General features: G+C 40.6%; 1 protein-coding gene across 1 annotated transcript; it reads left to right on the top strand.

Moving 5' to 3' along the window:
* Positions 1-1,834: 1,834 nt before the first annotated feature.
* On the top strand, positions 1,835-16,334 carry LOC104423496 (linoleate 13S-lipoxygenase 2-1, chloroplastic). The gene is given in 14 exon segments (XM_039303363.1): positions 1,835-2,150; positions 2,153-2,425; positions 3,005-3,273; positions 3,540-3,777; positions 4,359-4,679; positions 13,870-13,905; positions 13,908-13,954; positions 14,094-14,204; positions 14,353-14,657; positions 14,966-15,034; positions 15,036-15,230; positions 15,364-15,425; positions 15,428-15,590; positions 15,592-16,334. Coding segments are annotated over 14 exon segments (2,856 nt in total). The 5' UTR covers positions 1,835-1,912; the 3' UTR covers positions 16,121-16,334.
* The last annotated feature ends 227 nt before the right edge of the window (positions 16,335-16,561 follow it).

Consider the following 16,561-nt stretch of genomic DNA (forward strand, 5'->3'; position numbering starts at 1 on the left):
TTGGCACATTTTCATATTCTCGTTAAAAACAAAAAAATAGTTTTCTAAGACGGAATAGGGTTTAAGTCAAATTAATCCCAAAAATGGATTAGAAAATTACTTTAGATAGCTTGAGTAGGGTTTTTATTAGTTTTGAATTTCAATAAAAAAATACGAAAATACAAAATTTAGGTGCATGTTAATTAGTTGCATAATATGATCATTTAATTAGAATTTATTAGTAAAGTTAGGTCATAAGGTGCATAATAACTAGTTCGCATAATAGACCCATTTAATTAGAATTTCCACATTAATAAGATTAAGTCATTTAGTATTAAAATGCATTTTATAAAAGAATTCTAATTTTTAAGAAAATCCAAAAAAAAATGACAGCTTGCTTTATGTGATGCAGTTTATTTTTACTTGAATATTTTAAATAATGGATGAGCACCCGTGTGGTCACCACATTTGCATGATAGTAACTTAAGTTAAAATAAATCACCGCTTGCAAAAACATTTTGAAAAATTAAGAAGAAATGGTACCGAAAGGGCATTAGAAAAATTCTAGTATAACCAAATCCCCGTACTTGGGCCTCTGTTCGTATGAGTAAAATAAATCTCCCTTTATTTTACTTAGGTGTCTAATCGACCTACCATAAACCGATTAGTGGCGACTCCTAATTAGTAACATCTTGAATGTTAAATGTTTGAATCTTAAGTCGCGAATTGGTATGGGCTTGGGAGAGCCGAGCTAAGTTTAAAAGCTTAGTAGTCCATTAACCTAGTTTTAGGTGGTGAACCCGAAAAAACTAGGTCGCGACAGTTACTTATTAAATCGTATTTTTGAATAAATTCTCTTTTTGCACACATTTTTAATATAAAAAAGTAGTCATGTCAGTAATCACGCCCGCATGATTAATTATGTCGATGATGAAGTTTCATGATTCCACAAAATCAAGAAGACAAGAGACATTATTCTCCAGATTAGTCTGAATTGCATTGGTTGGAAAAGTCGTGAACTTCCTCCGAAGATTGTCCACTGCGATGTTGCAAGTGGCTGCGTCGTTCTACGAGCATTTTATGCGGCCTTTTAATTTCTTTCCCAATCAAATCAAAAGAGAATTCATCTGAAGTTTCATGGCGAGACGGCTTCTAAAATTCTCAACCACCAGTCTTGTTCATTGGAAGGAATGCAGGTCACACGTAGAGCCAGTCAACTATTTTGACCCCTATATAAGAGTCCCTGGATGGAAACCTTATCAGTATCCTGATCCAAAAAAGGGTGCAAAATATGGTCTAGATTCAAGCACTGGCGCTCAAAATCTTGGTTGAAGAAAGACGGCATAGACAAATTTGTGCGAAAAAACCTAACTTCAAGAAGTGAGACGGCAAAATTTTCATCAAAAATAAAAAATTATAACATATTTCTAGAAATTATGTCGAGCAATCCAAGAGCGACAACTCTAGCTAACTTGATCCCCAATCCGGCAATGAACGCATGACGGGTTGTGTCGAAGACAAGTAATAGTCGAAGACAATCTAGCAACATTGAAGAACCTTATCGCTCTCACAATCAGAGATCCACAACTTGCAAAACACGATGTACGACCTCGACTAGGATTATTTTCCAAACATAAGGACAAGACATATATGCCTTGAACGATTCAAGTGGTGGAAAAGTACACGGGCGGATCGGGGCGGGTCTAAAACAAACTTTTGTCACGTTTATTCTTGAATTTTCCCAGGCCTTTGAAGTATCTTTGTACACGTAATGTTACGGTCATGCAAAGCCAAATTCAATGAGAGTTTTGCTTCGTAAAATTACACGAAGACAAGTCTTGTCCCCCCGTCTTCTTTCCTCCTCTCTTCGCATTTCCCACTTCGTTTTCACGTGCCATGTACACGCATTTAGGGCAAAATAAAGCCCAAAACAATGCTACAGCACATGCCACAGTTTTCTTCCTCCTCTCCCTCTATAAAAACCCCTAGACCAACTCTCCAAAATCCCATCAACCCAAAGTCCCCAATAACCATTGTTTTGAGCCATTGTTGTCTTCACCAACTTTTTACTTCACATCTCTCCTTCAAGAACACAGCAAAAAAGATCATCACTGCCATCATCATGTTGAAGCCACAGCTTCATCAATCCCAATTTGCCTCCCCAACCTTGTTCCCTTAAGCAAGCCATTTAGCCAAGGCAATGGCAGGATCGTTGGTTTTCGGGTACGATCCACGCCTGTGCTCCAAAAGAGCCGTAGAAGCGCTAAAGTAGGGCTTGTCTCGCGCAAGATCAGTGCGACAATGAGCCCAATCACTACCGAGAAGTTGCTGTCAGTTAAAGTGGTAGTGACTCTGAAAGAGAGCCCCGGTGGTTTGCTCTCGAAAATCGGGATAAAGGGAGGGGTCGATCTCCTCTTGGAGCTTGTTAGTGCTGAGCTTGACCCCAGTAAGTATTGAGCAGTCAGTTTTAACCTTGAATTTGTTAACTCATATTGTAATAGAAAGTAAGGGCAGAAATAGGATGACTTTGATCGAAATGTTTTACGATGTTCATAATTTGACTTTTATTTGAAGTGAAACATATGATATTCTTAAAATTACAAAACTTGTGATATTTGTATCATATATGAATTGAGGGTGAGGGTGGCGGAGAGATGGTCCTAACCTGCACTAATTGGGGAGAATCTTGGACAAGAAGGGAACAACATTGCCTGGATGTAACTTTGCGAAATGGATCGAACATCGTACATGTTCTAAGTGCGTTACTCTACAGTAGTCCTCGAAGATGAAAGAAATCCAAAAACAGCGGCCGAGTGTCTATACTCAAGACGAAAGTAGTTTCTCATAAGAGAACACTATCTTGCCGAAGAAATATTCAGCTCCAAGCCTCCGATTCGCCGAGCTTTCATTAGATTCGCCCCATTTGCTGTCATGGCTTTAATTTCAGCTCCCTCACAGTTAATTGGTTCCACTTATGATGCTAAAACAGTTAATACACTCCTGATTTTTTGAACTTTGTTGACAGAGACGGGACAAGAGAAGGGTACAATCAAAGGGTACACGCGCAAGAAGAGCCAGAACGCGGAGGAGGCAACGTATGAGTGTGAGTTCGAGGTCGGAGAGGGGTTCGGGGAGGTCGGGGCGATTTTTGTGGAGAACGAGAACCGCAAGGAGATATACCTCAAGGACATCATCCTCGACGGGTTCGCAGGTGATCCTCTCAGCATCACCTGCAACTCGTGGGTTGAGTCCAAGTTCGATAACCCGCAAAAGAGGGTCTTCTTCACCAATAAGGTGAGATCACAAATAGAGCTGCATAGCTTCCTATTTAGGGTTTTTTTCTCATTTTTCAGGAGGTTCTTACATATATATAAATATATCAAGACCATTTTAGGATCATGGCTTGAAAATGAAGGTTCTTTTTTCTTTTTCTTTTTTCCTTCACAAGACTTAGGTGCATATAAAGACCACTTTAGTACAACTCTTTGATGATGTATATATTTAAATTTTGAGGCTTCATGGTTTTCATTTTCAATGTTGCTGACGCTTGTGGTGGGCAGTGCTATTTACCGAAGGAAACGCCGAGCGGGCTGAGGAGGCTGAGAGAGGAGGAGCTGGCGATCCTGCGAGGGAACGGTCAAGACGAGAGAAAGTCGCACGAGAGGATATACGATTACGATGTGTACAATGACCTCGGGAATCCCGACAGCGGCGTGGATAAGAAGAGGCCAGTGCTCGGTGGAAAAGAGCTTCCGTACCCCAGACGATGCCGGACCGGGCGCCCTCGGTGCGATACCGGTGAGTTATCCCTTTAGAATAATGACTTACACAATATATTTTAGATTATTGGTGGCGCAGAGAGCTTGTAGATTATATTTTTTAGCCGAAAGGCCATATGTGTGACTTGAATAGAGCTTTTTCTTTGGAGGGAAATGCGCTCCAAACTAGTAAGTCCAAAGGTATGTTTATTTGTCTCTTCTGATTACTTCGTCAGAAGATGACGTGGCGAATACCAATTTGAATATTCTTTATCGAGAGAGGGGGAGGGAGGGACCCTGAGATTGAGAGTGCTGGACCCTTTTTCCAAGTGGAAATTGCAACTTTTGTATTCTTCTTTCGTGAAATTATAGTCCCAGAAATATCAGCCATTCATAATTCCATATCCTTTTAGCATGCATTTTTGGCTATCACCAAATATATTTTAATGTAATGTGGAAACTATCCTAGCTAGTATATCAATGATTATAATTATGCGTTTCTTCGGATAATAAATTACAAGCTCGGTATTATGTTAGCTAGTGTTAAATCCAAAACATTCGTTGATTTTTGTTTTTTCATCCTAACGAACAAATTAAACATTCACATATAATATAAAACAGATCCGCAATCGGAATCGAGGAGTGGAAGCACATACGTGCCTCGAGATGAACAGTTCTCGCCGATAAAGAACTTGACGTTCTCCGCGAAGACTGTGTACTCGGTGGTGCATGCACTGGCGCAGTCGCTAGATACGGTGATAGTCGACTCCGACCTAGGGTTCCCCTACTTCTCCGCCATCGACGATCTGTTCAACGAAGGTGTCAACTTGCCCCCGTTGCAGAAGCAAGGCTTCCTCAAGGACCTCTTGCCCCGGCTCGTCAAAACCGTCGCCGATGCCTCCCAAGATGTCTTGCGCTTCGAAACCCCTGAAACCATGATCCGTAAGAAAACTCTCTTTCCCTCTCCCTCTCTCTTTAATTGAGTTCTATGTCCTCATTCAAGTATGTGTTGGACAGCCATCGTCCGTAAATTTCTACTGTATGCTCGATTCAATGCGCTTAGTGAAAGGAAACTAACAAGTGATCAAGTAGACATAATCTATTCGGAGAAAGTAACATGACCATCGCTCATTCTTTCTTCAGGAAAATGTATTATTAGTCAATCATAGGACAAAAAATTTATGTATTATTTAGAATATATCTCCAAGACTTTTTTTATGCATAATAATTAAACGCATTTTTCCTGATATTGCTAGTATGAGTACCTAGAGGGGGGTGAATAGGTGCCTAAACAATTTATCGATATACGGAAGTGATTCTTAACATATGATAGAAAGTAAATTCTCTCTTAATTAACAAAATGAAATACGATTGAGGTAGAGAGAGTGAGGAAGAGAAAATTGAACACAGGATTTATAGTGGTTCGGCTTATTCCAAGCCTACGTCCACTCTTCCGCACCGACAGCCCCACCTACTGGATTTCACTATGATCAAAAGAGAAGTTACAAAGACAGCCTTTGCCTTGATTCCACAAAGTGTAGATGTTTTACCACACCTCCTCAAGATCTCTCACAAATATAGACTCTCTTTTTGTATACAAGTATTCGCTCAAAGGATTTATCTAAACAAATAGGAGCTTCGTACTTTGGAATTCTTCTATCGCGCACACCTCGAATAACTAAGAACGTCTTCCTTATATACTCCTTTATGCCATCATACCCGTTGGCACTTACCAAAGGAATTCCTCCAATCTACCCGTTGGACAGAATCAATTAGGAAGATTGTTCGAGCTATTAAAGGAACGAGTTGATAGCCCATCAATCCTGTTCGCCCATACAATCAGGATCTCGGTTTCCATAAGTAGAACATTCCAATAATATTTAGACAATCATCGAATCTTCAGTCATTGAATCAATCTTGATCAATCAAAGGATTCTGATACGTCTTCTCCAACCACGAGATCTTCTCCGCATGATAAGGTTAAATCCCGAACAAAACATCCAGCCTCGGATAACCTTTCTTCAACGGATTAGAGAATGTCAATGAGGATAGACTTTGAGTCTTGAGTCTGGCTGTCCTGGAAGTCTTCGTACTTTAACTAACAGAGTCTGCAGACCTTCAGACTAGACTGATGGAAATATTTTGTCAACTTCAAAACACTTTATGAAAATTTCTCCAACAATCTCCCCCTTTTTGATGGTGACAAAACCTTCTTGCAGATTTGGATAACTTTGACTCCGCAAAACATTTCTCAAACACATATGCATATCTTATAGAGATGAATGGCTAAAAGATTAACACTAGAATCTGCAACCACAGAAAATAGGTTAGTCTAGAATATAATAAAACCATCCATAAGATATCAATACTTGTTAATAGAAGCAGTCAAGTCCAAGTCTAGTTCAGTTCTCATCCAGACACAAAACAAAGTCAAAGTTTGTCAAAAACAGTTAAACAACAACACAATCCAACAAACAGCTTAAAAATGATAAAGTTTTTGATCAAATCATGCATCTCTCCCCTTTTTGTCATCATTTAAAAAGGATGAGATGAAGTTTTGGGAATGTGGACAAGCTGGAAATCTTTCATAGACTCGAACAATGCCTTCCAGCCTTTTAAAGTCTTCCTTCACTGTACAACCTCCTCACTCTTGGCATTGGCCGATTCTCGAATAGAGAGGGCTTGCATCTTTTCATTCAATGAACAGGAAGAAGCTTGACTTTCATTCTTCAAATTTTGAACTTCGCATCCCAAGGCATAAATCGACCTTTCATCTCCAAGAGAATATCCATGATTCTCGCGAAAATCTGCTCCATTATCGCCCGAGTACTTGCTTCGCTCGATCTCGCAAAGATGGTAGATCAAAGCATAGTCTCGCAGTTTGGCGATGAAGCTTCATGACCTTCCTCTGGAAATTGATATGCATAAACATCTTCTGGGTCTGCAGGCGAGCGACTGACTCCTTCACTTGCATCAGGATATGAAGACGTCACTCCTTTCTCTTGATCTCCCCCTGTTTCCATGCCTACGTGGAGAAGAGATTTCCTCGAGTTCTCCTTCTTCTCTTATTTCTTCTTCAGTCTTTCTTCCTCTCGCTTCTTGTTCGCTTCTCTTTCTTCTTCTTCCTTCTCCTCTGCTTCTTTTTCTTCGCTTCCTTCTCCTCTCGCTTCTTTCGTCTTTTGTTCCGATTCTTTCTGTGGAACAGGACGACTTAAATTCTTCAAAGCCATTGCAGAGATGGTGATGTCTTCATCATCATCTTCATCCTCAACGAGGAGAGCTCTTCTTCTCTTTGATGGAGCAGCCATGGGCTCCTTCCCTTTTCTCTTAGCAGCAGAAGAGAATTGATGAGATTTGGCAGAGTCTTCTCCTTGAATTTCTCCACCTTGCTCGCCCTTCGTACGCATTTTGGTCACCATTTTCGCCCTACCACCATATGATCGCATGATCGAACACAAAAGATTTGGAGGCTGAATATTCGTATGTCCGAATAACTTCGTAACAAGGCTTGGGTAAGGAGTTGACATCTGTCCTTCATCACTGCTCTATACATGTGAAACATAACAAAGATGAGGGAGAAAAAACTTCTTTCCACAGAGGATGGCATACATCAACTTTGCCTCGAGCTTGAAACATCGCTTTTGGAAGTTGATTTTGGCCGAAGGCAATTGATCACAATCTTGTGAAGCAAGATGTTGAATGCATTCATCCGTGAGTAGGTGATCTTCTCATCTCGTTCTCCCGTCCTTCACCAGCCAAGTGTGGCCCGAGCAATGGAAACTTTGATTGGTTGATATCCGCCTCTCTCAACTTCTAACACATCTCGCCAAAGATATTCATATCCACAACATAGTCTTGTTCTTTAACGCTGAAGGAGAATCTATTCGCATCCAAAAAGCTAAGATTTGAATAGAAATATGCAATCAATTCAGATAAGCCTCGCTGAGTCGAGCAAAACTTTTCAAGTTGAAGATAACCGAACTTTTCCCTTAAGTTCACTTTCACAAAGATCCGTAAAATCAAAGTCCACACTCCTAGGGTTTATTACCCCACGCTTCAAAGAATTTCGAGTACGATCCTTTTGTTCCTTTGATCCGAACAAATCTCCCATTTTTCCTTGAATTTCAGCCGCAATACTCATTTTCGGTTGAAATAGACCGAACAGATTGTCATCGTCATTCCCATCTATAGGATTTGGTCCCCAAATACGAGGATCACTTGGGATATTCGCAAGGGTTTCCTCACCACCCCTTTACGAGCGATTCCCAAACTTTCCATTTTTCGCAAAGATATATTCGTTCCTATATCCTTTGTCTCTAAGAAACTCATCAACATAGTTCAAAGGAGTACGAATTCCTTTTAAGGCACGATATAGCTTGTAAATAAAAGCGGGCTTTTGAACTCTTACTTGGTCCGCATCCTCGATGATTTCTTCTTGATGCTGATGAACACCGCCTGAGGACTAGATGGAGGAGACCGACGCCGAGAATGTTGTGGGCTCGGTTGTTGATCCGGAGTAACTTCATCTTCGCAAGATCGAAGTGCGTAAGCCCTCACTCATTCTCCGTGGTCCCCGCTTGCGATTCTTGAGGACTTTCGAAGATGACATCTTTCTCGTGTTTGGAAGATTCCTTGCTTGACTTTCCCAGTAAAAGATGACAACTTTTTGAAGATTGAGCGAAGAAGACAAACGGGAGTGGAGGATCGATGCTTTCTAGGGTTTTTGAGAGAAAAGTGAATAGAAAAGTGAAGAGAAATCGACAAAGGCTCGTTCGGTTAAAAAGAAGAGTAAAGAATCGTCACAAAGGAAATAAAAATATGCCTTTTCAAAATAACTGTCTTTATCCGCAAAAATAGCTATTTCAAAAATAACTTCCCTTTTGAAAATGAATCGATGCAATATTTACGTTAATTAAATATAGCAACAATTTAAACACAGTCTGATGATCGTACATTTTCAAGATACGATTGGAGAGAGAAAGACTTACAGTCTGAAGGTCAAGCCAAGACTGTAGATAAAGTCTTGTAAGCCTGAGTCTGAAAGTCTTTAGACTTTGATATCCTCATACCTCAAAATGTTGAGTCTGGATCGTATAGACTCAAATTGATTTTTCTCCAAAGGCTTTGTGAGTATATCAGCCAGTTGATTCTTTGAGTCAACAAATTGAATTGAAACATCTCCATTTTGAACATGATCTCTAATAAAGTGATGTCGAATCTCTATATGCTTTGCTCTTGAGTGGAGAATTGGATTTTTGGTGAGGTTGATAGCGCCGGTGTTGTCGCAATTAATTTCCGTGCATGAATCTTCAATTTCAAAATCTCTTAGCGTTGTTTTATCCATAGAATTTGCGAACAGCAGCTTCCAAGAGCTACATACTTTCGCTTCGTTGTTGAAAGAGACACAAAGTTTTTGTTTCCTTGAAAACCAAGACACTGTCCCGCTTCCAAGCAACGGCAAGTTCTTTGAAGTGCTCTTTCTATCAACTCCGCAACCGCCGATTCGCGTCTCGAATATCCTTAAGATTAAAGTCTCACTTCTTAGGATACCAAAGACCGATGCTTGATGATGAAGCCACGTATTTAATGATGCGTTTCGCAGCACCGAGATGAGATTCTTTAGGATCCGATTGAAACCTAGCACGATGCAAACACTTAAAAAATATCGTGTCTAGAGGCGTAAGATAAATAAGTGATCCAATAATGCTCCCGTACAGCTTTTGATCAACTTTCTTCCCTTCTTCATCTTTGTCTATCTTTAAAGAACTTGACATTGGTATGTCGACCTTTTGCACTTTTCCAGTCCAAACCTTTTGACAAGATCATTAACATATTTTTCTTGATAAATAAAAGTTCCTTCCTTCAATTGTTTTACTTGAAGACCAAGAAAGAATGTTAACTCTCCCATCATACTCATTTCAAACTCATCCTGCATAGACTTTGAAAATTTATTGCAAAGACTTTCATTAGAGGATCCAAAAATAATATCATCCACATATATTTGAACAAGTAAGAAACTTTTGTTTTCCTTCTTGATGAATAAAGTCGTATCTACTTTACCTTTGACAAAACCATTTTGTATTAGGAACTTACTTAATCAGTCGTACCAAGCCCGAGGTGCTTGCTTTAAACCATACAAAGCCTTTTTCGCCTCAAGACTGAGTCCTGGCTTCTTTGGGGTCTTCAAACCCTGGTGGTTGTTCCACATAAACTTCCTCATGGATAAATCCATTTAGGAAGGCGCTTTTGACGTCCATTTGGAATAACCTGAAATTTTATAACAAGCAAACGCAAGTAATAGTCGAATAGCTTCTAACCTTGCTACTGGAGCATAAGTCTCATCATAGTCTATTCCTTCTTCTTGCGTATATCCCTTGGCCACGAGTCTTGCTTATTTCGTACGACTTTTCCTTTCTCGTTCATCTTGTTTCGAAAACCCATTTAGCTCCAATAATGCTTTTACCTTTTGGTTTGGATGTCAATTCCCATACATCATTTATGCTGAACTGTCTGAGCTCTTCTTGCATAGCTTCAATCCAACTTTCATCAAATAAAGCTTCTTCTATGCTCTTTGGTTCAATTTTAGAAACGAGTGCCACAGCACTAGACTCTTCTCGCCTTTTAGATCTGGTGCGAATTCCTTCATTCATTTCGCCGATTATAAGATCTTTGGGATGACTGGACTTATGCTTCCAGTTACTTGTTGATTTGTCTGATTGATGATCTCTTTCTTTGATTGAATCTTCACGAACATCCTTATTCTGGTTTTCCAGAGTCTGAGATGCTTCTTGAGTTGTAAGCTTTGGAAGATCTGGAGCAGGTTTAGACTCTTCTTGATGAGTCTGACTTGATTCATCTTGTGTTGAGTCTTGAAATTTGACATTCATTGACTCCTCCACAGATTGGCTCTTCTTGTTATAGACTCTGAAGGCTTTGCTTGATGTAGAATATCCAAGGAAGATACCTTCATCTAATCTTTCTTCAAACTTACCAACTCGATCTTTTGCATTTTTCAGTATAAAACATTTGCAACCAAATACATGAAAGTATGAAACAATAGGCTTCTTTTCTTTGAATAACTCATAAGGGGTTTTCTTCAAGAATAGATCTTAAGAAGACTCTATTGATGATATATCATGCCGTTGAAACGGCTTCAGCCTAAAATCGAGAAGAAATTTTACTTTCAATTAAAAGAGTTCTAGCCATTTCTTGAAGAGATCTGTTCTTTCTTTCCACAACTCCATTTTGCTGAGGAGTATATGGAGAGGAAAACACATGCTTACAGCCGATATCCATCACAGAATTTTGTAAAATCTTGATTTTCAAATTCACCTCCATGATCTGTTCTTATACTAGAGATAACACATCCTTTTTCATTTTGAACCATTTTAGCAAATTTTTCAAAATACGAAAAGGTTTCTGACTTACTTGCAAGGAAATATACCCAAGTAAAACGGGAGTAATCATCAACAATTACTAGGCAATACTTCTTACCCCCAATACTTTGAGTTCGTTGGTCCGAAGAGATCCATATGCAGAACGTAGTACATGATTAGTAGAGACATAATTAATTGGCTTAAAAGAATTTCTTACCTGCTTTCCCAAATACATGGAGTGCATGAATCAGTCTTTTGGTATGGCAATTTGGATAGTCCTCGAACAAGCTGTTTTGAAGAGATTTTGGCTAATTGCTTCATGTTGACATGACCAAGCTTTTTGTGCCATAAGCTTGCTTCATCTTGAATTGAGATAAGGCACTATGATTCATTTGGTTTCATATCCAGAAGTTAGATATTTCCATGTCTTCGACCCATGAAAGACTGAGTAGAGTCTTTACTGATTCCGTAACATGTTCCTTCTTGAAAGAAGATCTTGAAACCAGATCACACGCTTGACTAATGCCGAGAAGATTGTAATTGAGTCCTTCCACTAAGGAAACATTACTTATTGTGAGAGTTCCAATTTTCACGGTTCCAAATCCCACAATATTTCCTTTGTCATTTCCTCCGAATGAAACTTTTCCACCATTTACTTGAGCAATCTTTATAAAGCAATTTGAGTCTCCTGTCATGTGTCTTGAGCATCCGCTGTCAAGATACTACTTTACCTCGTTTCTGACGGAGACCTCAAATTCACTTGTCTCGAGTCCGATCCCGAGTCCGATCCAGTCTCGAGTCCGATTGTGCCATCGACATAGATTGGCATATTCATTATCATTTTCTTCACACTCGCATCACTCTGTGTTTCGCTTTGAGAGCTTTTCGAAATTTTTTTCAGCTTTTCCTCTTTTTTCTTCAAAGAGGACAGTTGGGTCTGATGTGTCCCTTTTCTTGCATTCAAAGCAGACTATATCTTTATTTGGTTCCTCATCATCAATGTACTTGGTCCGCTGTCTTTGAAAGCTTTGTTTCTTTGAGTTGAACCTTCTTCCTTTTCTATTTAGTTTTCTGAATCTTCTTATCATGAGAGCAAGCTCCTCATCATCCATATCTTCTTCAGAATTTGTATCATCGAATCATCATTTGATTTTAATGCAATGGATTTCTTACCTTTGGATCTTCATCTTCATTGATCCTTTCCACTTCATAGGACTCAAGAGCGTTCCAATCGCCTCGTCGACAGATAGTGGCATGATTCTCTCGCGTCTCTCTTATCGAAGTCTTTATGTGATTCCAATCCATGTCGATATTGATTCTCCCGGTTTCATTCTCAAGGCTTCAGATGACCGAGAAGAATGTTGATTATTGTTTCCTTCACTGATCTGTTCCTTCATAGGTGATATGCACCTGTCCCAAACTTCTTTTGCAGTACCACAAGAAGATATTATATTATATTCGCTGGTGATAAAGCACAATATAAGGAGTAAATTGCTTTTGCATCGAGTGTCCGTCTCTTGATTATATCTTCCCGAGACATTCCGCCGGTTTCTTCAGTTTCTTTTCCTCTTTCGAGACTCGATGTAGTGGTAGGAGTAATTCCTTTTCTACAACGTCCCATTCCGTAGGATCCTTTGATCGTAAGAAAGCTTTCATCTTGTTCTTCCGATGTTGTAATCCTTTCCATCAAAGTAGGGTGGTCCGGTATTGCTTTGCCCTTCCATCAGCCCCGGTGCTAGCATACTAGCCATGGATCTTTTACTATGAAGTAAAACACTTCAAATAAAGTAAGTACACAGCTCGATACCAATTGATATTGCTAGTATGAGTACCTAGAGGGGGTGAATAGGTGCCTAAACAATTTATCGATATACGGAAGCGATTCTTAACATATGATAGAAAGTAAATTCTCTCTAATTAACAAAATGAAATACTATTGAGGTAGAGAGAGTGAGGAAGAGAAAATTGAACACAGGATTTATAGTGGTTCGGCTTATTCCAAGCCTACGTCCACTCTTTCCGCACCGACCGATGCCCCACCGGCTGGATTTCACTATGATCAAAAGAGAAGTTACAGCACGCCTTGCCTTGATTCCACAAAGGTAGATGTTTTACCACACCTCCTCAAGGTCTCTCACAAATATAGACTCTCTTTTGTATACAAGTATTCGCTCAAAGGATTTATCTAAACAAATAGGAGCTTCAGACTTTGGAATTCTTCTATCGCGCACACCTCGAATAACTAAGAACGTCTTCCTTATATACGCCTTTATGCCATCATACCCGTTGGCACTTACCAAAGGAATTCCTCCAATCTACCCGTTGGACAAAATCAATTAGGAAGATTGTTCGAGCTATTAAAGGAACAAGTTGATAGCCCATCAATCCTGTTCGCCCATACAATCGTGGATCTCGGTTTCCATAAGTAGAACCTTCCAATAATATTTAGACAATCATCGAATCTTCAGTCATTGAATCAATCTTGATCAATCAAAGGATTCTGATACGTCTTCTCCAACCACGAGATCTTCTCCATGATAAGGTTAAATCTTAAACAAAACATCCAGCTTCTAGATAACCTTTCTTCAACGGATTAGAGACTCGTCAATGAGGATAGACTTTGAGTCTTGAGTCTCGGCTGTCCTAAGTCTTCGACTTTAACTAACGTAGTCGCAGACCTTCAGACTAGACGATGGAAACGTTTTGTCAACTTCAAAACACTTTATGAAGATTTCTCCAACATTTCTAACTTGCAGGAGACCGATTTTTTTGGTTTAGTGATGAAGAGTTTGCTCACAAACTCTAGCAGAATTAACCCCTATGCGATCCAAAGTTGTCACGGTAATAATTATTATACACATTTCAAATATATAATTTGCTCACATACAATTAATTTAGTTTAATAAAACTACAATTATTGGATATCACCATGTTGGGTATATGATTACTATACATAACTAGCATTAAAATATGTATTTAGGAATGGCCCTTGAGGAGTGAGCTTGATCCTAAGATCTACGGTGCATCTGAATCGGCTATCACAACGGAGATTATCGAAAGGGAAATCAAAGGCTTCATGACAGTAACTGAGGTACAAAAATACTCCATTCACGAAGTATCACCTAATACGACTTATCCGCTCTCTAGGCTTGAGCATAAACCTAAATCCTACTGCCCCAATTAATGAAATTTGACTTGGATCCGACCTTTCCGGTTCGGTGGAATTCTATATTGTGCAGGCCATCAAGCAAAAGAAGCTGTTCATGCTGGACTACCACGACCTGTTCCTACCATACGTGAACAAAGTGAGACAACTCAAGGGGACAACCTTGTACGGGTCGAGAACGCTCTTCTTCCTGACCCCAGATGAGACGTTGAAACCACTTGCCATCGAGCTCACACGGCCGCCGACCGATGACGGTAAGCCGCAATGGAAGCAGGTGTTCACCCCGTCGTGCAGCTCCACTGGCAGGTGGCTTTGGCGGCTCGCCAAGGCCCATGTCCTTGCCCATGACTCTGGATACCACCAGCTCGTCAGCCACTGGTAATAGCAATTGGACAGAAACGCTCAACTGTGGCACAATTAGTTCAAATTCTTTCCGAAGCGAATGCTTTGGAATAAGTGGATCATTACTTTTTGACAAGCAAAAAAAGTCATACACCTATTAAATAGAAGTATACTAGTAACGAAGCAGGCTAATGGCTCATTGTGATATGTGAGTATGTAGGTAATTTTGTAATCGTTCCTTACAATGAAATGATTTGCATTAAAACGTGAATTATCTTGAGAAGTACCTATTTGCATAAACGATGATGTGGTAAATAATGTTTCTCTGATTTCGATCCTCGTAGGTTGCGGACTCATTGTGCCACGGAACCCTATATAATAGCAACAAACCGGCAACTGAGTGAGATGCACCCACTATAAGTTGCTGCACCCGCACTTCCGGTACACGATGCAGATCAATGCGCTGGCTCGCGGGTTTCTGATCAATGGCGACGGGATCATCGAGAGCTCCTTCTCTCCCGGCAAGTATTCCATGGAGCTCAGCGCCGTCGCCTATGACAAGCAGTGGCAATTCGACTTACAAGGCTTGCCCAATGACTTAATTAGCAGGTATTATACATCAATTAATTACTTGCACACCTCTTTTTCTTTTTCTTTTTTTCCCTTATTAACGTGAAGAACATAAAAATCGTTGGCACATGGAGCGTTCTCAAGCTTTTCTGTTCGTGTCAATTCTTGCCAGGGGATTGGCAGTGGAAGACCCGACGGCACCCCATGGCCTCAGGCTAGCGATCGAGGACTACCCTTCGCCAACGATGGCCTCCTCTTGTGGGACGCCATCAAGGAGTGGGTCACCGACTACGTCAGCCACTACTACCCCGACCCAAGCCGCATTGCGTCGGACAAGGAGCTCCAGTCCTGGTGGACTGAGATCCGGACCGTCGGCCATGGTGACAAGAAAGACTCCCCGGTGGCCCGACCTCAAGACCCCGTCCGACCTCGTCCACATTATCACCACCATGGTCTGGGTCACCTCCGGCCACCATGCTGCTGTCAACTTTGGCCAGTACACCTATGCCGGTTACTTCCCGAACCGGCCCACCATCGCCCGAACCAAGATGCCCGTCGAGGACCCGACCGAGGAAGAGCTCAAGATCTTCTGGGACAAGCCTGAAACCACACTCCTCACGTGCTTCCCGTCACAGATACAGGCGACCAAGGTGATGGCAATCCTCGACGTGCTGTCGAACCACTCGCCAGATGAGGAGTATCTGGGACAGGATCCGGAACCAGCGTTGAAAGAGGAGCCGGCGATAAAGACAGCATTCGAGAGGTTCAGCGGGAGGCTGAAGGAGCTTGAGGGCATCATCGACAAGAGGAACACCGACCAAAGGTTTAAGAATCGAAGTGGAGCCGGGATCGTGCCGTACGAACTCTTGAAGCCATTCTCCGAGCCAGGCGTGACAGGGAAGGGAGTTCCATACAGCATTTCCATCTGAGCAAACGACATTCTTGTTCGTGGTGGCGACCACATTGGCTGCGGAGAGAGAACTTCTCTCTCTGTTTTGTAGAAGAAGAGAGAGCGTGGTATATGCGGATGATAATGTGGTCATCCTAATTTGTTAACATTTTTTATTTTAATTTCATGATCTGATTTGTCGTTTTACCAATATCTATGGAATTATGATTAAATGATTAATTTCAGTTCTAGTCCTCTATCAATTGCCAAAAGAAAGCAAGTGACGATGTGCATAAAACGTTATCTTCATTACATCTATCTTCCCATAGATACCATATTCCACTACTGTTACGTACTAATACAGAATTTAAAAACTTGGGTACATGGTCAGTTCAATAGATTAGCTAAACATGCTTCTCAGCCACAAGCAAGAGACAAGAGGCATGCACTTCCAGCAAGCAAATTGATGAGGGTAAAAATT

The sequence above is a fragment of the Eucalyptus grandis genome, chromosome 10 (assembly GCF_016545825.1).
Source record: "Eucalyptus grandis isolate ANBG69807.140 chromosome 10, ASM1654582v1, whole genome shotgun sequence".
Lineage (NCBI taxonomy): Eukaryota > Viridiplantae > Streptophyta > Magnoliopsida > Myrtales > Myrtaceae > Eucalyptus > Eucalyptus grandis.